Source organism: Jatropha curcas, chromosome 2 (assembly GCF_041381405.1).
Source record: "Jatropha curcas cultivar XTBG-Jc1 chromosome 2, XTBG_Jcur_1.0, whole genome shotgun sequence".
NCBI lineage: Eukaryota > Viridiplantae > Streptophyta > Magnoliopsida > Malpighiales > Euphorbiaceae > Jatropha > Jatropha curcas.
The window spans coordinates 27,517,232-27,540,832 of NC_143152.1; the positions used below are offsets into that span (position 1 = coordinate 27,517,232).

Below are 23,601 nucleotides of genomic sequence, written 5' to 3' on the forward strand. Positions count from 1 at the left end.
GCTTTATTTGCTCAGCGAGTTACTTGTTTAACTCATAGGTTTTGGGTCTGGACCGTAGAGAATCATCTTACAACTGCTGCAGTTCATCTTTTGAAGATCCAGTCTTCAGGGTAGCTACTTATTTTGATATTTTAATTCTGTCTATATTTATCATGGCATGTACAGGGCATATAGTTGGGCCCATTTCATTTTGGACACTAGTATAATGTCGTGTAAATATTAAGCACAGTACTAATGTAGAAAGCAACAGCATGATAGTATAGTCAGTATACATTATGATATCAGCATGACAGGACATAGAGTCAACCAGATTGTAGCGTCTCGACTCGGTTCATTCGGGTTTACGGGTGGACCGGGAACGGATGTTCCAAATAGGTTGGGAAAGTGAGAGGAGATGTCAACAAGTAGGTCGAGAGCATGTGGATTTGAAGGTTCACCATATGGTATGATTTGATTTTGTGGAGAAGGAGATGGAACAGAATCTACGTGGGTGCTATTTGTGTCAGGTGGGGATAAATGAGTGAGAGGAGAAATAGTATTTATGGTTGAGTTGAACTCTGTAGAAGAAGATAAGGTCGTACCTGAAAATCCTTCTGGAGTATCCACGTGCTGAGGTATCTGATTTGAAAGAGATAACCAAGGTGTTTCGGGTGGAGGTGGACTCTTATTTGTAGTTGCATTGAACCGAAGAAACATTTTAGGATCAAATTTAACGTGATGAGCAAGATAAACCCAACTTGTTGTTGGGTCAAGATAACGATGGACATGATGAGATGGGCTGGTCCCTAAATATATATATGGTATAGACCTAAAAGAAAACTTATGATTTGAATAGGGTCGAAGAAAAGGATACACAGTGCAACCAAAGGGTTGTTGCACAAGATAGTTTAGTGAAGAATTATATAGACACATGTAAGGACCTCTGATAAGTGTTATTTTTATAGTATTTTTATTGTAATTTTGATTAAAATTTCTATTACTTTTAAGTTATTTAAATTAGTTTTTATGTAATATTGATATGTTTTTATTTAAAAGTTTTCTTGAAACATAACTCACTTGATTTTGAGGAAAAATGTAGGGTTTTGCAAGAAAAGGATAAAAATGAGGTAAAAATTCATTTAGCACGGTCAGCCCGTGCTAATCAGCACGCCCGTGCTGTTATTGCATAAGACTTCCAGAGTCTGGCACGCCCCAGACCGTGCCAATCAGCATGCCCGTGCCAAAGATAAAGAGCTTAAATTTTGTCAAAATTTGCCAACAAATTCCCACCAATTTCAAGAGCTAATCTTGGACAACTTTCTTTACATACAAATCAAGCCTTAATTTATGCACATGGAAGACATGATTGAGAGAAATTCAAGGCTTGATTGAGAACTTTATTCCATAAACAAGGTGGAATTTATTCCCTAAACAATGTAGAAATTCTCTCCCAAGAAGTCTATATAAAGAGAGGAAGGATGCATTGTAAAATCCCATCCCACACATTACACTACACTCCATACTCTTTCTCTCATTTTATAGCTTTGTATATAGTTTATTTTTAGAAGTTAAGTATTCAAGAGTTGTGCAAAGTTTCAAGGAAGCCATCCAAGCAATTTATCACTAGTTCTTATTTCTAAACTCTTAATCTTGTTTATTTCTTTCATTATCCTTATTGATTATGGAATATTTATCAAGTATTATTGGGTTTTATTTAAGTACTATGTGTAACTAAATTCTTATACTAGGGGTTTGATGTAGCTTAATCTCTTTTCCAATTTATGCAATTAGATTTATTTTTCCTTATTCAAGTTATGATTTATTAATGAACTTAATGCTTCTAGGCAGAATTTTCCCCTAGATTGATTTATTTCAATTATCACTATCGGAAGAATGATCTTTGATATGAAAAGGTTAATAAAACACATGAGAATAATAACTTGATGCGGAAGCTATATGGTTTGACTCATGGGGGGGTTATGATTTATCAACCTTAAATTGTAAATTCATAAACAACTACATAACTTAATGATTTAGTTTATATTTGATTGCGCTATTGGAAGATAGGTAATTAAATGGAATTAAAATAGCTAGCAATACATCGGAAGAGCTTGTTAGTGAATTCAGAGTTGTTTCCCTTACTTGAATAATTAAATTGATTAATGAACTAATGAAATAAATTGGATAGAATTAAGTGAAATCAAAACCCCTAGTAGTTTCAATTCCTTGATTTCTTTTAATCAATTTTTGTTTACTTGACTCTTGTTTATTTTACATTTGCAAACACAAATTCTCTCATTTATTGTTTAAATAATAATGGGTTAACATAATTTTGATACTTGGTATACAATCCATGTGGATACGATACTCTACTCATTCTATATTACTTGTAGCGATTTCGTACACTTGCGAAAATCACTGTCAACTTCTATTTTGTAATGTTGGAGAAGGTAAAATATTGATAGATTGGACTCTACTTTTAGCTGCATAATTCCAGAATTTTAATGGGATTTTTATATGTGACAGTAAGGTGAGTGTAGTATCAACAACATGACGAATTTTTCTTTCAGCAGGGCCGTTTTATTCATGGGTATAAGGACATGTTATTCTATGGATTGTCCCATTTTGTTGAAAATATTTATTTAATTTTTGATACTCCCCTACCCAATCTGAATGAAAAGCCAATATTTTAGAATTGAACTGATGCTTTATAAGTGACTGAAATTGAAGAAAAAAATTGTAAACTTCACTTTTATTTTTGAGCAAATATACCCATGTAAATCGAGTATAATCATTGATAAACAAAAGAACATACTTATGACCTAGGCTAGAAACAATAGGTGCAGGGCTCCAAATATCAGAATGAATTATTTGAAAGGGACTTGTGCTTTTATGTTCAACTGACGCTAAAGATATTTTGGACAATTTCCCTAAATTACACGCAGAATAAGGAGTAAAATCAAAACTAGAACAAGGCAACTTAAAGTCTTTTATTATTTTGAACACTGTTCGACGATAGGGGTGACCCAAGGCAGAGTGCCAATCAGAAAATGACGGGACGGTAGCTGTTAGGGCAGACTTGAGAGGTGATTTAAGGGTGCAGATACCATCTTCACTTGGACCCTCCAGAAGAATTCTCCTAGTGACCTGATCCTTAATAAAGAAACAGTGAGGCCAAAATTCAAAAAAACAACAATTATCAGTGGTGAATTTTTGGACAGACAAAAGATTTTTGACAATTTTGGGAACATATAGAGTATCTTTTAGAAGAAGAGGACCATTAGGAGAAGAAATAGTAATTGTACTAGTGTGAGAAATTGGCAAGCCAACATCATTTTCGACATGAAGATTATCCGTACCTTGGTATTTAGCAGTTGTACTTAATGATTGAATGTATGGGGTGACATGACAATTGGCTGCAGTATCAGGATGCCAATTATTTTTGTTAGGTGATGTGTTGGAGTAGTTTACTACTGGTGATGGGGGTGGATAGTGATTGAACATGGGGTAGTAAGGGAAAGGTGGTGGTGGGTAATTGTATGAATAATTTGCCATCAGTTGTTGAGTGATTTGGTGTTGATTTGCATTTTAATTTTGTCTTTTGTAGTAGTGACGACATTTATCTGTAGTATGGTTTTATAATCCACATATTTGACAAGGGCCTTTGGGTTTAGAATTGGAATTTCATTGCCAATTAGGGTTCGAATTTGGTGATGGGAGTAGCGAAGGAAGTGAATTATTATTGAAATGTCGAGATGCCATATTTGCTTGAGGTGGTTCATGACAACTTTTAAGAAGTATTTCATGAGCAACAAGTTGTCCATGAAGCTCATGAAAAGGAACAAGGTCGGGGTGAAGGTTCAAGGCAGTAATGATGTTGTGATATTCGAAACCATATTTCTGTAAATAATGGCATTGAATTCAGCCGTAGAGAGGGGTCGGCTAGTAGCATGTAATTCGTCTTTGAGTGCCTTTGCACATTGGAGATAAGCAGAGATTGACAGATCATTTTTCTTGAGCTTTTGAAGTTCAATGTGAATTTGAAGTTGTAGGTTTTGAGAGACAGAACCGAAAGATTGAGCTAAAGCTTGCCAGACTTCTCGAGAGGAATTTATCCCAATAATATATGGAAAGACTTCTTCAGAGAGAGAGGAGTGAAGCCAAGAGTGTAGAAGCTGGTCTTGTTTGAACCAAGTCGTGTATTCCGGATTTGGAATATCAATAGCTGGATTAGATGGGGATTTAATTGTTTTTGGGGGTAGGAGGGAGCCATCAATGAGATGATTAAGATTGTGATAGTTGAGGAGGGGTTGGAATTGAGTTTTCCAGGCTAGATAGTTTGATGATTTTAGTTTGACAGAAAAGGAGTGCTAGGCATTAGTATGATGAGAAGAAAATTGGTTTGTTAATTCAGCCATGGTTTTGCTTTGATACCATGTATAAATTGAAAATAAGAGGAATCAGAATTATGGAAGTGTTTTCTTATATATTTGCAATTGAAGACTGTGGCTTTTAAATAGCTATTTACAAGAGATGAATCAGCTACACATTAGGAATTACAAACCTAATCAAATCAAAGAAAATCAAAGTAAATAACAAAGATCAAGAAATATAACAAATTGCAGAAACAGTAAAATATTAACAGCATGGATTTGAGCCAAGATTATATCTACGTCTTGACTTGGCTAATGGTATCTTAACACTATGTACGTCGGTCCCTAGCTAGCAACTAGCATCTATGTCTATGATCTACATATCCTCTAGATAATTTAATCCTCTAACCCTTTTATATCCTTTTGCATGGAGAGTGTTGGGCTTAATTTTTTGACCTGTGGTAATATATGTCTCATTTTTCTTTATGATGTCTAAAGTTTAATTTGTCGCCCAATGTATAGCAAGGTACAACCAAGTGATAAGTGCATTTACGACCTGACTATATATTTAGGTTCGAATCTTTCTCCCTAATATTCAAAAAAAAATTTATCCCTCAAAAATATATAAATTTTCATTAATACAGTAGTAAAATAAGTTTGTCGGAATTAATAAAATTTCGATTATCCGAATGCCATATCGAGATATATGGTATTGAGAGAAACATTTACCTACACTTGGTGTATGGACCTGCTCCATACATTAAACCAATCAAAAACAAATTTAATGTAACGAGAGTATTTTTAACTATTCATTGAGAAAAAAAAAATAGGAACTCGAGATTTGATACGAAAAAATTCCAAAGTGTAGTTTATAGAATTAGAAACCGATTGAGATCATCAACTATCAGTTGCTGATTAAAAACTTACCAAACACCTACAGTCTAAATAACAAGATAATCTTTTTATATATATATTTTATTAGAAAAATAGTGAACTTTTTTAATAAATTTTCAGTTTATAAGTTTCTATTGAATATTGAATTTATATATTCTAAAATTAATTTTTAGATTAATTTAAAATTTATTTTGAATGAAAAAATGAAAAAAATGTTTAGAGTGACTTAGTAAAAAATATACTTCATTATATGATTATTGTAAGTTTAATTGCAAATCAAACCCTTTAAACATATATTATTATTTTATTATTATATTATATTGCAAAATTGTAAATCATAATCAATTAACTTGATGTCCACAAAATTATCAAATTAAAGTTGGAAATCAACAATAATCAATAGTGAAATGCCCAATTCAAGGACAGAGAGAATGGAGCTATCTCCTGACTTGTTTAATTTTTTTTTTTCAATATCCCATATATTATTCCAACCATCGAAATTCAATTCAAGTGGAAGAGTTATTTTACTGTTATACTTTTATAAGGAAATGAATTTTTAAAGAACAAATTAAAATTTAGTGCCGATAAAGGAAAATAGTTATAAATTAAGGACCAACGGATACAATTAATTGAACTGAGAGAGTTGACATATACGAATATTATTAATGAAAGAATAATGATATTAAATTTAATAATTAATTCATATCTATTTATGAATATTTTAAGATGTCATATTAGGTAAAATAATAAAATATACAAAAATGGAAATATATATTCGTCACTATTTAACCTTATCCTATAAATATAGATATAGGTTCTTCAGTTACTTGCAATAATCTCAATCTTATTGTTCAAACTGATTAACCATGATCAATGCCTTCAAGTTGCGAGTAGAGGCATTTTTAGTTTTTGTTGGAATAGTTTCTGCTCAGTTATCTCCTGATTACTATGCTAAGACATGCCCTAATGTCCTTCCTGTCATTAAATCAGCTGTGAAGAGTGCTGTGGCAAATGAAACTTGCAATGGGGCTTCTTTGCTTCGTCTTCACTTCCATGATTGCGTTGTTAACGTAATTAATCTCTCTTTTTCTTATTATTCTTTCTCGTGAATGTATTTTTGCATGTATTTACGTATAACTTCATGAAATTTCATGTTTTTAATGTTTATTATAAATGAAAATATAAATTTCATGGTTGAATGAATTTAATTTTATGACTCAACATAAATGTGGTAGATTTTATAATTTATAAAATGAATTCTGCATTTTAATTTTATTTACGATGGGAGGATTTAAACTTGAAACTTTCCACTTGCTAATCTTTTAAAATATGATAAAACTAATGCAACCACAAGCTAGATTTGTTTATATATATATATATATATATATATATATATATATATATAATTGGGTAATTGAGAAATAAGACGCTCAAAGAAAAAATATCATAATTAGCTTAATGGATATGAACAGAGATGTGATGCATCAGTGTTGTTGGATGGCTTATTGGGAGAGAAAACATCAATACCTAATATCAATTCTTTGAAAGGTTTCGAAATAATTGACTCAATTAAATACCAATTGGAAAGTTCATGTCCTGGTGTACTCTCTTGTGCAGACATCTTAGCTGTTGCTTCTCGAGACTCTGTTGTTGCTGTAAGTTCAAATATTCATATTCTATTTCTTGCTTTCCTATATTTTATACTAGTAGCCATTAAATTTGGCGGTTAACTGACTATGGCTCGACTATGGGGTAATGTAAAGTTACTCTACTAGTGACCTTGAGAGAAAGGGAAACCTCAATTCTTTTCAGAGCTCACAAGTGTGGATGTTTCGTGAACTTAGTTCACTCTTAAACAATTGGAATGTGTTAATAAAAAATTCTCAAAATCTTGTAATATGTTATACAGTTTGGTGGACCTAGCTGGACAGTTCGAGTGGGCAGAAGAGATTCACTCACTGCAAGTTCTATTGCACCGGCTCTCAACCTCCCTCCCCCAACTTTTGATCTCAGCCTACTTATCCCCAATTTTGCGGCCAAAGGGTTCAACATCAAAGAACTGGTAGCTCTCTCAGGTGTGTTTTTAAGACTCCTATTCAAGAACTGGTACGTTTTTTGGTAGACAAGAACTTCTAGTCAAGAAGTTCTATCCCTGAAAACCTATAGTAATGCTCTCTGATGTATAATTATTGTGGCAGGAGCTCACACAATTGGCAAAGCAAGATGTGTAAACTTCCGAGGTAGGATTTACAATGAATCAAACATAAATTCTTCATATGCAGCTTCATTAAGGAAGAATTGTCCATTTTCTGGAGGAGATGATAATCTGGCTGATCTCAGTGTCACAACTCCGACAACTTTTGACAATTCTTATTTCACCAGTTTGTTGAGCCAAAACGGTCTTTTGCACTCAGACCAGCAACTCTTTAATGGAGGTGGTACAGACTCTCAGGTTCGAGCTTATAGCTCTAACGCAACGTCTTTCTTTAGAGATTTTGCAGATGCAATGATCAAGATGGGAAATCTTAGTCCACTGATTTACCCACATGGCCAGATCAGGAGAACCTGCAGAGTTGTTAATTAACGATAAAGATCGACGTCCAAAAGATAAAGAATAATAATGAAATAAAATGCAAATGTAGTAAAATAACGGATTGGACATAAAGAACATCCAATTCATATGCTTGATTGTAGAAAGAGATTAACTGATTTAATATTTACAACTAATATATATAATCTCATTAGTTTAATGGAACCTATCCAATTAATAAGGATGAGAATTTTTTTTTTTAATCAACCAAAATTCAATATTGCCTCGTAGTACTCCGAAAATAGCATTCTTAGATGCATAAAATTAGATAGAATTATAATTGGATCCTTAACTTATACTCTAATTAATACTTTTATTCCTCTATTTTGCTCAAATTCACTAGTAGTACTTTACGTAAAAAAAAAAAAAAAAAATTGAGCATATTCTATCAAAAAAATGTGTTTAGCTAAGATAAAAATATTAATTTTTTGGACAGGACATGATATTGAGTTTAAGCGAATTTTAAGGACTTTATAGTAATTTTTTAAACATAAGAGACAAAAATATTAATTAAGATATAAATTAGGGACCTAACTGTATTTTTCCTTTGTAATTATAAAAAATTACCCCTTTTTCACATTAAGATCTACATATTGCACATTGTTAATAGACAAAAATTAAATGGTAATAAGAATTAACAGAAATATTATCCCATGTATAATTAAAACCTCTCCTTAACTAAAAGTAATTAGTAATATTATCATAAATATTTTATAGCATATTATATATCAAAGTATTATTCATATTTGACAATTTAAAACTTTGCACTTGTTATATTTTGTTACAGTGATTTAGTATAAATGTGGGAAGTGCAAACTGAAAATTCCCACTCAAAAGAGATTTAATATATGTGTTATACGATGGAGATGACAATGTAATAAAAAGTAGCAAAGATCTACAACTGCGATTTAGGAAAAGCCACTTTCATTAAAATTTACAACTATTTTATGAAAATTATATAATTTATTATAAGATATATAGATTTTAATTTCTAATATCTGAATTATATTACGATGCATGTTGCATTTTTTTTTTAATGTGGAATCACTATAATAAAATTATTTGTTTTATAAAGAAAAAGATATACACAATCAAATAACAATGAAACATTTATGATATATAGTTATTTTACAAATAGAATGTCTAATGATAATATACTACGGGTTAAATATAAATAAATAATATCGTATTGGTTGGTTTAAAGATACTGAAAAGTAAGGTTAAATATTAATATTATTAAAATGTTAATGAAATAATTTTAATTTAAGTACAATAAAAAAATATTATCGAGAAGAAATATACTTTAAAGATGACAATTTGGAATTTGTTATGCATGGAAAATATGAAAAATTAAAATTTTATAATTCTCTCATATAATATCTGGATCCTATTATCAGATATATCTAATTCCGATGAAGATAAAAATTAAATGGTCTAAGTGGGCTCCGGTAGAAGATTTGAATGCCTGTGATGGAACCAAATTGACGCAATCAATGACTCACCTTGTCCATGTCAATAGCATTCACCATAATGGATCCACAAAGAGGTGTTCCAAATTTTCCACATTTTTATAATATTTACTTGACTCTTAATTTCTGCATCTAGAAGTAGAATATACATCATGCATGCATTAAGAATATAAATACTTTCAATTCTCAAAAGGAAAAAGAATATACTACTATTTTTTAAAATGCACTGAGAAAGATTTTTTTTTATTTATTACATTTCAATTTTTTTTTTTGACATTATTACATTACAATTTTGATTCACTTTAATACATGTATTTAGTTCTAGAAATAGAGAATCTTCAAGATGAATTCTATTTTATTAGAGTTTAATATTTTATGTAGCATATGATCTACCGTCGCTACAAATTGATAACCTCACCTTTAGGTTTCTTCACAGTTGAAAAAGTTATAATATATTACTTAGTGGGATGGTGAAGTAACCAAAGTTAGGCTTAGCCGGTTGATTGAACCGAGCGTTCTGTAAACTGGAACTGATGGTTCAAAATATTTAAAATATTGAATTTGAATCGGTTCTTGAACCGTCGGTTCCGGTTCCGACCGGTTTTGGTACAATTCCGATCACGGTCTCCAGCGATATATATATATATATATATATATATATATATATATTTTTTTTTTTTGTTTAAATCGAAATCTAACGTTGCATCTTCAAAAATATTAATATGAGTTTAAAAAATATTGATAAATTTTATTTTAAATAAATTTTAGAGTGCTCATACTCATATAAGAATAAAATTAATTAATTTTATAAAATAATCAAATAAGTTATCACTTTATTTTGTTTAAATGTTATTCATTAAATAAATTATAAGAAAATTTTGAAAATTGCTTCAAAAGAATGTAATTTTAAATTTAGTAAACAATTTAAATGGGTAAAAAAAAGTTAAAAACAATATAAGTTTAGATTAAATATTTCTCTCTTTTTTTACCATTTTAATTTTTAGATTTTTAACTTTTAAGGTAAAGTATATTTTTTTTAAAAAAAAAAACTTAAGTAAATATCATGTAGTAAAATATTATTGAGACTTTTAGATATGTATAAAATAGGCTAAGTGAATATTATTTTGAAACTAAAATAGAAAATTTTCGATTCAAACCGGATCGGAATTGCCGGTTAACCGACGGTTCAGGATTGATTCAGGTTCAGATTTTAACATTCACATGAATCTTAACCGGCCTTTGAACCACCAATTCTGGTTCAAAACTTTAAACCGATGATTTCGATCCAATTTTAATTCATCTACAATACGGTTCGGTTTCGATTCAAAATGAACCGATGGACATGACTAAATGGAGTGGCCATGCTTATAATTAATTTTGATTTTTGAATTCCTCTTCCTTTCAGGAGGACTTTGGGTTCCAGGAGAATAATATATGGAAAAGTTGAATTGTTGATTGGAAGTTAAGTGTTCAGGATTTCCGAAAATTAAGATTCCCTGCAAATAATGCCTGGTCCAATTGGAAGCTGATGCCATGCTACCTTTTTTATGCCCCCTATGACTTATAACTTCTATGAAAAAAGGCTGTCTTTTAATGGGCTTATAATATAATCATAATGTATTTAAAAATTTATAATGTAATTGTTATGACAGCTTTTCGGCAGACTAGCATTTTTCGGAAAGAGAAAAAATAAAATTAAATGATTTATTGTATTTTGGGATGATTTGCTATCTGATTTATTGTATTTTAAAATAATAATATATTAAAAAAATTAATTACTATAAAATATATAAATTGTATATCATAATATTTAAAAACAATTATACTTTAATTATCATTTTATATTTCGACAGTAATTGGTATCAAAATTTTACTAAACCATAATATTAATCATCTAACTGCTATTAGCCGTTAGCTATCAGCAACCGATTTCAGCTATCAATTCGTATAAACAGCTGAGCTAAATAGGTGTTTTGGTTATAAATTTTTTATGTTTAAATACTTTGTTTATCTTTAAAAAGAATTGCACGTCATAATTTTTCATTCTTTATCAAGAATATTAAAATTTGATATAAATCACTTTAAAGAACTCTGTTTGTTGCTGATAAAGATGAATAGGTTTCATATCCAACAAACAATATTGGAAAAGCCATAGAGATGAATTTGGCTAGAGAATCACAATATCTACGTACACCAACAACATATATCATGACCAAATTTACTTGATGTGGATTGTTTTTTTTTTTTTTTTTTTTTTTTTTTTGTAAAAAACTATCTTCAAAATTATAAGTTAATAATATTAATCATGGGTCATCAATTTACTCTGAATCTAATTGCTTTTTTTTTTTTCTAACCGAACACAACATTACATTCCCGTCTTCTGATGGTTGGGTAGTGACCATAACTACGAATTTGTATGGAGCAATAGCAATTAGCAATAGCAAGCACACTCAACTCAGGAATCCGTCAATGTCATCATCATCATTACCAATTTTTCTTTTTTAAGGACATCTTTCTTCTAAATTTACGCGTTTAGAACAGTTTTCAATTTTTCGCTAACTAGCTAGAAAAGCTAGCTGTCACTGCCAACTTTTCATTAGAAAGATGCAAAAAATTTCTACGTAAAATTTATTTACTTTCAAAAAGATATGAAAGAGAATTATTTAATTTCTAACCCAATCAACACGATTCTGATCCACTGGAATTTCATGTAATTTCAGATTATCTAAATCCAATTTAAAATTAACTTTTAAGGGAAAAAAAAAAAGTTAATAGAGTGAGTAATCCAACTTTACCTTTAGTGTAATTTTATATTAAATTAAAGTTATTGTGATTGAGTTTAAATATAAGAAAATGAAAATATAATCAATTTTTAAATCATACTTATACTTACCACTGTGCTATAAATGAAGATACACTTTTTTTTTTTTTTTAGTGCAATCACTTCAATTACAAATTTACCATACAAGCGTCCACGCATGAAAAACAAATGTCACTATCAAGTCGAATCTTCATTGACAAAATGCACACTAGTTTAAAAGATTTAATTTCAGCTCTCTGTCCTCGACTGTGATAAATATGGAATAAGCAGCAAGCGTGTGGGGTACAGCTAGCGCTAGTGGCCATGAAATTTATCATTATCTACCTTCGTAGTTAGTAAAGGAGCAAATGTCAATATAAACATGTTTAAGAACAAATTAAAATTAACTACTCAATTAATTATGTTAAACAAGAATTGAAAGGATCATGCGATCTTGCCAACTACTTAAAAATATTACCAATTAGACTATAATCAAGGTTGAAATTGTAGAGATTATTCCACTAAGGCCTAATGACAAAAAAAGCCTGAACTTTAACGTTTTTATTAATTATAGCATGTTCTTTTAATTTTTATCAATCGATATCATATACTTAATTTTCAGTATCAATTTTAGCCTCTGTCTCCCTTCCATCAATTTAAAGCTGACATGGCTGTTAGCTCTAAAAGTGGGTCCCACGACATAGAATGCCAGTGCCATGTAATCTGTACACATGGACTGAAAGCTGACCCATTACGTATCTTAAAACACTATCGTTTCCTCCTGGGATCTTTTTTTCAAAACCAAAGTCGCTGAAAAGAGAAGACAGAATCCTTAAATCGCGAAAAATGAAATTGAAAGGAAAAGAATCCTACGGAACGAGGATAGTGTAAACAACGACATTGAGAGTTAGAGCTAAGACCCAATACTCCCACTTAGAGTTAGAGCTAAGACAGAAAAAACCAAATTACTTACAAGATACTGTACTCCTAAGCCTGCAGTTGGTGATAAGTTCCAAGTCTCAAATATGGAAGATGACGTTATTGTGGATTTGATTGGTAATACTTGTTCCTGTAAGGTATGGGATATAATTGGGATACGTTGCTGTCATGTGCTTGCCTATATGAATTACATGAAGTATGATGAGTTGGATTACATTCATGAGTTTTTGAAGAAGGACATGTATCTGAAATGCTATGAATATGCTCTACAGCCATTAAATGGATGTAAAATGCGGCCTGAGGTGAGTCAAGATCCAATAAAGCCACCAAATTATGAGAAGAAAGCTGGCAGGCCAAAGAAAAAAAGAAATATGGCTGTTGATGAAGAATTAAAAAGCAAAGGAAAGTTATCTAGGACAGGGTGCCAAATGCAATGTCAGAAATGCTTCTAATATGGTCATAACAAAAGGACTTGTAAAAATGCTGGTGCACAATTGGAATCGGTAAAACATAACCAATAGGTTCACATTTTAACTATTTAATATGTTTTTGCTTTAATTTTAACTCTTTAGACCCGTAAGAAGTAATGCATAACTTGTTAATATTTATGTTTTCATTTGATTTTTAATAGTTAGTATTGTAAAGAGCCAAGTCTTTTTTTAAAGAAAAATTCACTCTAAATTTATTGAAATTAAGTCATTTTTTAGGGAAAATTCAGTCTAAGTTAATGGTTATAAAAAGCAAAGTCAGTCTACATTATTGTCTAGCTTATGTTTGTCTTTTTTCAATGTTAACTGTCAGTGGTTGTAAAATTCTAAGTTAGTGAAAAATTCAGTCTAAGTGTTTGTCTTTTTTGAATGCGAACTGTTGTCTAAGTTAGTGATTGTAAATATTTATGCCAACTGTTATGAATGCTGTAATATTTTTTTATTTTCATACTTCTACATTAGTGTTTTGTCATTTTTGAGATCTTTTAATTAAGTACAAACGAATGTAAAATTCTAAATCTATAATTTTTGTATAATTCTTGAAATTGCTTTTGGCAATCTTTACAGCAGTAACTGACAATATGTGAAATTCATATAGTAAATGAGTAATATGTTTATTATATTAATTCATTTTTTTATCTTACTCTTCTATCTGACTTTGTACAGGCTAAGAAAAGAGGTAGACCCTCCAAAATCTCAAAATAAGCAAAGTGTCAGTAGTGCTGTAAATGGAAACGTTCAGGTATTAAAATAGTTATTTTAATACAATTACAACTTTAATGTTTCTCCAATCTTTGCCTAAAAAGAACCACATCAGTTTTATAGTTATACCTGCACATCAAATAGTAAACAACAAGGACTTGCAAATATGTTAGCTACCATTAGTGCAAGAACACATGCCTTAAATCCCAAAGCTCCGGCAGCTATTGATGCTAGGGACAAGGTAGTGGTATGTATTATTTTGTAATATTGCCTAAATTTTTTCAAGTATATAACTAGCTGTAAATTGTTATTTTTATAGGCAAGTAAAGGGTTTGGATGCTATATATCTACTGAGTGCGGGAAAATGTATTACAAGGTAATGTAATACATAAAAGCATGCAATTACTATTTTAATACATAGATCTAAAAATTTCACTTCTTCGCTCTAGTTAATAAAGGATCGAAATATGTTGTTGGAGCAAAGGCTACTGTTGTAGCAGCCAAACTTGTCAAAACAAGAACAAGGATAAGGTGTCAACTGCTAGAAACGCTGCTAAAAGTAAAGGCAAGGCACCATTGATTTACAATGAAAATCCAAGCTACAATGTACTAGAGGTCGACAGACTAATATTGGAATTGTCATCGGAACAAAAGAGTCCTCTCTAACTAAGCAGTGACTATTCTGCAATTGAAGATAAAAGAACATTTTTTTTTTTTTTTGTTATTTTTGCTTGGCCTCTTATATATAGATAAGAGTTGTAAGCTACTTTAAATATTAATGTGACCAGGCCATTTTGTTAATGGTTGTAATTGAATCTTATGCAACTTTATTAGCTATGGATATGGATTTTTTTGCAAAATTTCAATATATTTTTATTCCAACTATAGTTATATGCAAAGATATTATTCCCTTTTTTATATGATTTTTGCTAGCATAGTAGTCTCATATATCAATCGGTTATTTATCAGCATTCTGTCAAATTGCAAATATTTTGCATCATTATGTGAAAAAGGGAGACAAAAAGAGATATTTTTGCAATTAATCTTTTCATATATATCCAATATCATATGTAATCATACACAAAGCCTATTGCTTAACCTTACATAAATTTTCTTAGCCCATACACAACAACATAAAAATTCCCAAAATCAACATCAAACAACCAATGCGACATAAATGCAGCTTCTCCTTGTACTCCTTCCTAGCATTTGCAAGCTTCAACTCATTATTCTCTAGCTGTAGTGCCTCTATTATGTCTCTAGCGCGCATCACCTCCTCTTTCTTTTTTTTTTTTTTTTTTTTTTTTTTTTTTTAATTTTCTTCTCTAATGCTGTCAGCTTAACCACTATCAATCCATCCTTTTGCTCCATCAAGGTGATCTGTTATTTTAGAGAATTCTTTTGGGTAATTAAAATCTTATAACCTCTTTATCATGAGGAAGGCTTTTAGGATCATACCACTCAAAGAAGTCATAGTTCTCTCTCCTAACCTAATTTAAAATATTCAAATCCATGGCAAAAATCAGCTTAGTGTCTAATAATACTCCATAAAATATAAATAAATTCATGAAAAGCTCATATGATAAACTCATACCCGCCATTGGGAACATATGAAGAAACGCCTCCTTGGGTTGTTGTAACTCCAAGAGGTATAACATTTGGCCCTTTGGTTATGGTGGTAGAGAACTTGCGTAGTTGGTCGGACCACAGCTTCTGAAGCTTCTTGCATGTTAAAATTAGTGCTTAATTCCATAATCAGTGCCAAGATTTAGAGTATTTGAAATTCTAAATTTTAGAAAGCAGGGAGTAAAAGATCAAATTTTAGATGAATAAATACTAAGGAAATAAGATTAAGTTATGGATCCATCATCAAAGAAGAGTTGTTATAGGAATTTTAGGGTTTTAGTTTGATGAAAAGATAATAAGGACAAGAAGAAAAAATGATTGGTCATTTAAAGAAGTCAAAACTCTCTCGTGGCTTTGATTTTGAAATAAAGAAAAAGTTCAGTTCCCCTATAAGGAAACGGTAGCGTTTTAAGATAGGTAATGGATCAGCCTACAGTCCACGTGTTTAGAATACGCGGCGCTGACATTCTATGTCATGGGGCTCGCTTTTTAAAGCTAATAGCCACATCAACTTTAAATTGATGGAAGGAATGTTAAATTAAAGAAGATTAAGAAAGAAAGAGGAGAGAATTATGAGAAGAATCTGATGATGTGATTAACTTGACACAGCATAGCTATTTATATAGCTTTACAGAACTGAAATGCAGAAAATTAATTAATAGAAACACCAAAAATCCAGAAGATGTTAACAAACAAAACAAATCAAGTATCCCAAACAAGTAGGGATTTATTTGACTGAAATAAAGACTAACAATTCCTCCCTTAAACTGAATGCTTTAAGCAATCAGTTTATAACTGATTCCTTTGAACATATGCCCAATAAAGCTCGTAACTTTTAAAAGGCATCCAGTTTGAGAGCCTTGATCATGATGTCAGCCAGTTGTTCTTGTGAAGCACAGTACACCAATTCAACAGTGCCAGCTTTAGTAAGCTCTCGCAGAAAATGAAACCGAACATCTATATGCTTGCTTTGTCCATGCATCACTGGATTTTTTGAAAGCTTAATGGCAGAATTATTGTCGCAACGAATCATAACTGACTTGTCTTGCTTAGGATCCAGCTTCTTCAAAATTCTTGTCAACCATACAGCTTGGCATGCACATGAAGCAGCTGAAATAAATTTCGCCTCTATAGTGGATAAACTAACTACTGGCTATTTTTTCGAAGACCAGGACACTGCTCCTGAGCTAAAAAGAAAAACATAGCCTGAAGTGCTCTTCCTATCCTCCAAATCTCCGGCATAATCACTATCTGCATAAGCAACCAGCTCATTATCTCCCCCCTTCTTGTAGAAAATCCCCAAATCTATAATTCCCTTCAAATGTCTAAGCACCCTTTTTGCAGCCTGTAAATGAAGTTGAGTGGGACTATCCATGTATCTACTTATAAGACTTACAGCAAACATCATATTCGGCCGAGTTGCGGTGAAATACATAAGACTACCCACTATTTGTTTGTAGTATGTCTTGTCAACCATAGCTCCACTTTCATTTTTAACAAGCTTAACACCTGGAACAATGGGATTATAAACAGCAGTACTGTTATGCATTCCAAATTTCTGCAGAACCTCCAAGGCATATTTTCTTTGACTAAGAAAAATTCCATCTGAATTTTGGAAAATTTCCAAACCAAGAAAATATTTCATTCTCCCAAGATTTGTCATATCAAACTCAATTTTCATGGACCTTTTAAAATCTGCAAACATCAATTCATCATTTCCAGTAAAAATAAGATCGTCGACATACAAACTGATGATCAATATTTTTCCATTCTTCGATGTTTTGGTGAATAAAGTATGCTCATAATCACACTTGTCAAAACCCTCTTTCACAAAATATGATTCTATTTTGCTGTACCAGGCTCGTGGTGCTTGTTTAAGCCCGTACAAAGCCTTGAATTTTTTAAAAACAGCAAAAGCTTCAGACTTTTCAGTTAGAAAATAGACCCATAATTTTCTGCTGTAGTCATCAATAAAGGTGAGCAAATACCTTTTGTTGCTATTAGAAACAGGCTTGATAGGTTCGCAAATGTCAGCATGAACTAATTGCAAAACTTGTGAAGCTCTCCAAGTACTCTTTTTAGTAAATGGATCACGTTGTTGTTTCCCTACCAAGCAGTCTTTGCACAATTTCAGTGGAGCCTTCATTTGTGGCAACCCATGCACCATTGTTTTTTGTTGGAGAAGTTGCAGACCGCTGAAGCTTAGGTGTCCATAACGACAATGCCAAAGCTGTACATTATCTTCTGTAATTATGCTAAAACAGGCTGATGCTATAGGTTGAGATATAGCATTTAGAGCAAACATTCGATTTGAAGCCATTACCGTGTCCATAATCAACCCCTTTTCAGGATGGTACACTTTGCACTTATTACGCTGAAACAATATAGAGAGACCCTTTTCTTGAAGTTGCCCAATACTGAGCAAATTATTCTTCAAATCTGGTACATAAAATACGCCTGTGATGGTCTGTGTTATCCCATGCATTAGCAGCCTGATATTGCCTTTGCCTCTGACATTCAAGCTAGAATTGTTGCCTAGCTTCACAAAATCTTTAAATCTTTCATCAAGATCAAAGAAATACTCCTTCTTCCCGCACATGTGATTGCTGCAACCTGAGTCGAGAAACCAAGTATCTTCTTTATTGGCAATATTTGTTTCCAAATATGCCATCGACAACATCTCTTCTTGCGCCTCAACAAAATGCACCTCCTTTTCTTTTTGTGAACACTCCCATTGAAAGTGCCCAAGGTTGTGACAACGGTAGCACTCAATTGTTGATTTGTCAAAACTCTGTCTGCCTCTGCCTCGTCCACGGCCCCGACTATTACCGCAACCTCTTCCTCCAAAATGATCTCCATGTGAAACTTTCAAAGCATGCTCTTCTTCATTCTGAGAATTCATGCGTTGTTCATGCACAAGCAGACTACTTTGCAGCTCATCAATAGTTAGCATGCTTGTGTCCTTTGATTCTTCAATAGAACAAACAATATAATTAAATTTGGGAGTCATGGATCTCAGAATTTTTTCAACCACAATAGCATCTCCCTTGTCCTCACCATTTGCTTTCATTTTATTAGCAATGGTAAGAGTTCGGGCAATAAATTCATTCACAGTTTCTCCAGTGTTCATGTGAAGAATTTCAAACTCTTTTCGAAGAGCTTGCAGCTGTGCACGCTTAACACGAGTTGTTATGTGATATTTCTGCTTCAGAGAGTCCCATATGTCTTTTGCTGTATCCTTTTTGAGGATTGTCTCCAGGACTGATCGACCCAATGCTTGAAACAAAAAATTCTTCGCTTTCAAGTCTTTCAATTTCTGATCTTCAAAGCTTTTCTTTTGTGCGTCTGTCAAAGATACTCCTTCTGCTGTTGCAGGAACTCCATCTTCTACTAAGTGCCAATACTCTTTTGAGCGCAAGAAATTTTCCATGAGCATCGCCGACTGATCATAATGCCCATCAAATTTGGGTATTGCTGGTTGAACAAAAGAAGATTCAATTGTCATATTTGAATCACAGAAAAGAAGAAAGACACTTATAGAAGACTGCTACTTCTAACCCCCTAAGGGCTCTGATACCAAATGTTAAATTAAAGAAGATTAAGAAAGAAAGAGAAGAGAATTATGAGAAGAATCTGATGATGTGATTAACTTGACATAGCATAGCTATTTATATAGCTTTACAGAACTGAAATGCAGAAAATTAGTTAACAGAAACACCAAAAATCTAGAAGATGTTAACAAACAAAACAAATCAAGTATCCCAAACAAGTAGGGATTTATTTGACTGAAATAAAGACTAACAAGGAAAACGGATGCTAAAATTGATTCTAAAAATTAAGTATATGGTATCGATTGATAAAATTAAAAGAACTGACTAAATTTAATAAAAATGTTAAAATTAATGTTTTTTATTACCATTAGGCCTTACATTAAATTGCAAAAATGAAGGGCACAAAACAAATGCAAATTGAGTTCTGACCGATGAATGTGGAAGTTGACTTCATGTCGTTATCTTTTTGGTCAATGAACATTCGTATAAACAGAATCTTTAAAAGCATGCTTTAAAAAAATATAAAAGCTGAAAGTGAAATTATTTGTTTAGAACTATGGGCTTTGTCCATGCCAAAATGGGTGATTGACTCTGTTCTGTTTTCTGCCTTTTGACATGGCCGTGATATGTGGGAGTCGTTGAAATAGATAAGCATCCATGCAATGGGGTCCCCCTCCGTGCTCCGCCGCGTTTTGCTTAGCTAAAAATATAATTTAATAAATAAGTAATTAGATAAATTAACAAAAGAAAGTGAGATTAGTAGACTATGGAGCATATTTCAAAATTAGGGAGCCTAATTTAAAAAAAAAAGAAACGTTTAGGGTCAATACTATTTTATAAAATAATTTTAAAAACTTTAGAGGGTGAAGGAGTAAGAATTAGAAGTTAGGGAGAGAAAAAGAAATTTTAAAAAATTCACTATTTTTATAGGTAAAATTCAAAAATTTCAGTATTTTAACCGGTAAATATTTTTTTTAAAAAAATTGACTAGTGGCAGGGGCCAGGCCACCCTTAACCCCTTCTTTATTTTTGTTACTCAGTGAAAGTGACTGGCATTTTAGGGAGCAAATAGTAGTTCAGTTTTTCAATCCTTACAAATTAAAATATACATTTATAAGTTGAATTCAACTGTAAAAATTATTATTTTAAAAATTATACTAATCAAATATTAAATTAATATTTTATAAATAAAAATTAAAAATTTAAAAAAATTATTATTGTTAATATGACATCGTATGATGTTATCACAAAAAATGAATTCCAGGTGTCATAAAGTCAAAGTGAATTTTAATGTTTAGGGGATAACAAAATTTTTGTCAAAATTCAAAATGTATTTATCCTGTTTAGCTTTTTTGTACATATTATTTTATGAGAAATTAATTTTTAAATTAAGAATTATAATTAATGTTTTTGTTTCCTTATATTTCAATACCTAAGGGTAGGAGAGTTAGCAAGTGAAAAGAGCGATTTTTATTTAATGATAAAAATCATATGTAATGCAACTAGTTTGACATGCCAAACAACGTTAAGAAGGAAATTACAACCTCAGCTTCCATCTAAATAATTTCACTTCCTAATTAAATTTCTTAGTCAACGTCTGACTCAACACATAAATAAAAAATTCGAAATAGTAAAGCTGCAACTCCTATAAATATGCACACCAAGAGCATAACAAAGCACACTGAGCCTTGAGCAATATCAATTTATTACTTAAGAGTTATGTCTTCCTTCCAGTTTTCCACTGCAACTCTAACTTGCTTCAAATTCATAATATTAGCACTTTATTTGTTTCTTGTTGGAATGGCCTCTGCTCAACTATCTCCTACTTTCTACAGCACAACATGCCCTGCTGCTCTTTCCACCATTAACTCTGCTGTGACATCTGCTATTTCTAAAGAGGCTCGCATGGGAGCATCTTTGCTTCGTCTTCATTTCCATGACTGCTTCGTTAATGCAAGTTACTTAGCTTCTCTTTTATCACCATTTCTTAATTTATGCATATAAATACTTTTTCTGCATTTGATTGCATGTAGGTAGTCGTGTTTCATATCAAGAGATGAAGAGCAGCTAGTTCATAATAAATTATATTATATTATATATGCATGCTTATATTGATTGGTTGATGTATTTTTCAAATTCTATCTACTTTCTTGTTTCATCTAATCAATTAGCAATTTGCTTATGTAATTAATCATTAGATAGTTAAGTAAAGTTTAAGGTTAATTATACTGTCTGGTATCGGTGGCCGACATTATTGACTGTCTATAACAATAGTAATGGAATCATGCACGACATACTAAGAATCTTCTCGTTTAAAAAACAAAAAAGAATTCCACAAGAACAGGAAACTTCTGTCTTCTTTTTCTTTCCCCCTTTCAAATTTTTTTTCATTTGTATCTTCTATACTCCTAATAATATTTGCTTCGCTGTGTTTTAACTTTTAAAACTATAATTAGATTGATTTATTGAAACCATACATAATTAGATATAATTTTTAGTATTAATTTACTGCTAGTGAGACTTGAATTTATACAATAATTATTTATATAACATATGAATAGGGATGTGACGGATCGGTACTATTGGATGGAGCTTCAGGAGAGAAGACAGCACCTGCTAATAATAATTCAATTAGAGGATTTGAAGTAATAGACTCGATCAAATCCCAGTTGGAAAGTTCATGTGCTGGTGTGGTTTCTTGTGCAGATATTTTAGCGGTTGCTGCTAGAGACTCAGTTGTTGCTGTAAGAACAAATTGTTGTCCACCTTTAAAAGTTAATGTACTTTATTATTATTCTTAAGTAATTCTTGGATTTGTTTCAGTTGGGTGGACCTTCTTGGACCGTTCAATTAGGCAGAAGAGATTCAACCACAGCAAGTTTTAGTGCTGCTTCAAGCAGCCTTCCTTCTCCATTTTCAGATCTTAGTGTTCTCATCTCTAACTTCTCAAGCAAAGGCTTCACTACTAAAGAAATGGTGGCTCTTTCAGGTATATATATATATACATATACATAGTTCTTGGGCATGATTACTTTATCCATCTCTGATATAATTATTATTATTGCAGGAGCTCACACAATTGGGCAAGCAAGGTGCACAGTGTTCGCAACAAGAATTTACAACGAAACAAATATAAACACAGCATTTGCAACGTCGCTAAAAGCAAATTGCCCTAGTACTGGAGGGAACAATCTTGCTCCTCTTGATTCTACGACAAGGACTTTTGATAATGCTTACTTCAAGGATTTGCTGGCTCAAAAGGGTCTTCTACACTCTGACCAACAGCTCTTTAATGGAGGTTCTACAGATTCTCAAGTCAGAGCTTATAGCTCAAATCCAACATCTTTCAGATCAGATTTTGCCAGTGCGATGGTCAAAATGGGAAACCTTAGCCCACTTACTGGTACAAGTGGCCAGATCAGGACAAACTGCAGGAAAGCCAATTAAGACTAATTGACACCATTTTATATACACATTGTTTTGGGGGGTTTTATTGTATTGGTTCATTGTTGGTATTATAAATTTTTATGTTGATTTTCAAAGTATTGTTGGTACTATCATTTTTATGGTTCTAAAATTGTTTATTATGTAGTATCTTAATAGTTTAATAGTTGAATAATTGTTGATTTGTACTGTTTCATAGTTGTAATTTTATACTGTTTCAGTGAGAGTGATTGAAATATTTTATTTTAATATACAAATTCATATGAAAATCTTAATTTCTGTACAAAATATTGACCATTTCAATTTATTTCAATCAATTTTAAGTTTTCAACAAAGCAATTTGATCTTTTAACAAAACAATTTGATCATTAATCATATTAATTAAATATAATTGATTAACTAAGCTTCAAGTTTTGCTTAAGTTATTTTAAATATGCATTTATCCCAAAGCAAGCCTATCATTAAAGCTTCTTGAATAATTACTCATTTTGAGTGTCGTCTTTGCACTTCCAGCCCATGGAGCCCAAATTATCTGCAGTTAAATCCACTCATTGCTTAAATTGGGCCTATCAAAGGCAACTAACTAACTCCGTAATTGTATTGGGCCTATTAAAGAATGTCCTTTGCTTGGGTCAAAATCTAAAAATAAAATGCTTATGACAAAGTAAGTACTTATTGGAGAAGAAAACACCATGAAAAATTCACATACGCGCATTGGAATTGTTTTGCCAACCAATGGAGGTTTA

The 23,601-nt window shown here is 31.7% G+C and overlaps 3 protein-coding genes across 3 annotated transcripts; 2 read left to right on the plus strand and 1 right to left on the minus strand.

Annotated features, from left to right (window-relative positions):
* The first annotated feature begins 6,112 nt into the window (after positions 1–6,112).
* On the plus strand, positions 6,113–7,830 carry LOC105648136 (cationic peroxidase 1). Its single transcript, XM_012234439.1, has 4 exons — positions 6,113–6,316; positions 6,719–6,901; positions 7,156–7,321; positions 7,445–7,830. Exons 1-4 carry the CDS (start codon positions 6,113–6,115, stop codon positions 7,828–7,830), a joined length of 939 nt encoding a protein of 312 aa, XP_012089829.1.
* Positions 7,831–16,695: 8,865 nt separating this feature from the next.
* LOC119370393 (uncharacterized) lies at positions 16,696–19,365 on the minus strand. The gene is made up of 2 exons (XM_037638453.2): positions 17,067–19,365; positions 16,696–16,970 (listed from the first exon to the last, which is right to left on the minus strand). Exons 1-2 carry the CDS (start codon positions 19,363–19,365, stop codon positions 16,696–16,698), a joined length of 2,574 nt encoding a protein of 857 aa, XP_037494381.2.
* Positions 19,366–21,073: 1,708 nt separating this feature from the next.
* On the plus strand, positions 21,074–23,143 carry LOC105648060 (cationic peroxidase 1). Its single transcript, XM_012234324.4, has 4 exons — positions 21,074–21,364; positions 21,973–22,155; positions 22,235–22,400; positions 22,479–23,143. The coding sequence occupies exons 1-4, from the start codon at positions 21,131–21,133 to the stop codon at positions 22,856–22,858; spliced, it is 963 nt and encodes a 320-aa protein (XP_012089714.1). The 5' UTR covers positions 21,074–21,130; the 3' UTR covers positions 22,859–23,143.
* The last annotated feature ends 458 nt before the right edge of the window (positions 23,144–23,601 follow it).

Excerpts from the sequence above, each read along its gene's own strand:
- LOC105648136 (XM_012234439.1), top strand. The coding sequence starts at position 6,113 with ATGATCAATGCCTTCAAGTTGCGAGTAGAGGCATTTTTAGTTTTTGTT. Across the intron at positions 6,902-7,155 it reads CTCGAGACTCTGTTGTTGCT|TTTGGTGGACCTAGCTGGAC; the intron begins GTAAGTTCAAAT and ends TATGTTATACAG. Across the intron at positions 7,322-7,444 it reads AGAACTGGTAGCTCTCTCAG|GAGCTCACACAATTGGCAAA; the intron begins GTGTGTTTTTAA and ends TTATTGTGGCAG.
- LOC119370393 (XM_037638453.2), bottom strand. The coding sequence starts at position 19,365 with ATGACAATTGAATCTTCTTTTGTTCAACCAGCAATACCCAAATTTGAT. Across the intron at positions 16,971-17,066 it reads GGATAGGAAGAGCACTTCAG|CTGCTTCATGTGCATGCCAA; the intron begins GCTATGTTTTTC and ends AATTTATTTCAG.
- LOC105648060 (XM_012234324.4), top strand. The coding sequence starts at position 21,131 with ATGTCTTCCTTCCAGTTTTCCACTGCAACTCTAACTTGCTTCAAATTC. Across the intron at positions 21,365-21,972 it reads TCCATGACTGCTTCGTTAAT|GGATGTGACGGATCGGTACT; the intron begins GCAAGTTACTTA and ends ACATATGAATAG. Across the intron at positions 22,401-22,478 it reads AGAAATGGTGGCTCTTTCAG|GAGCTCACACAATTGGGCAA; the intron begins GTATATATATAT and ends TTATTATTGCAG.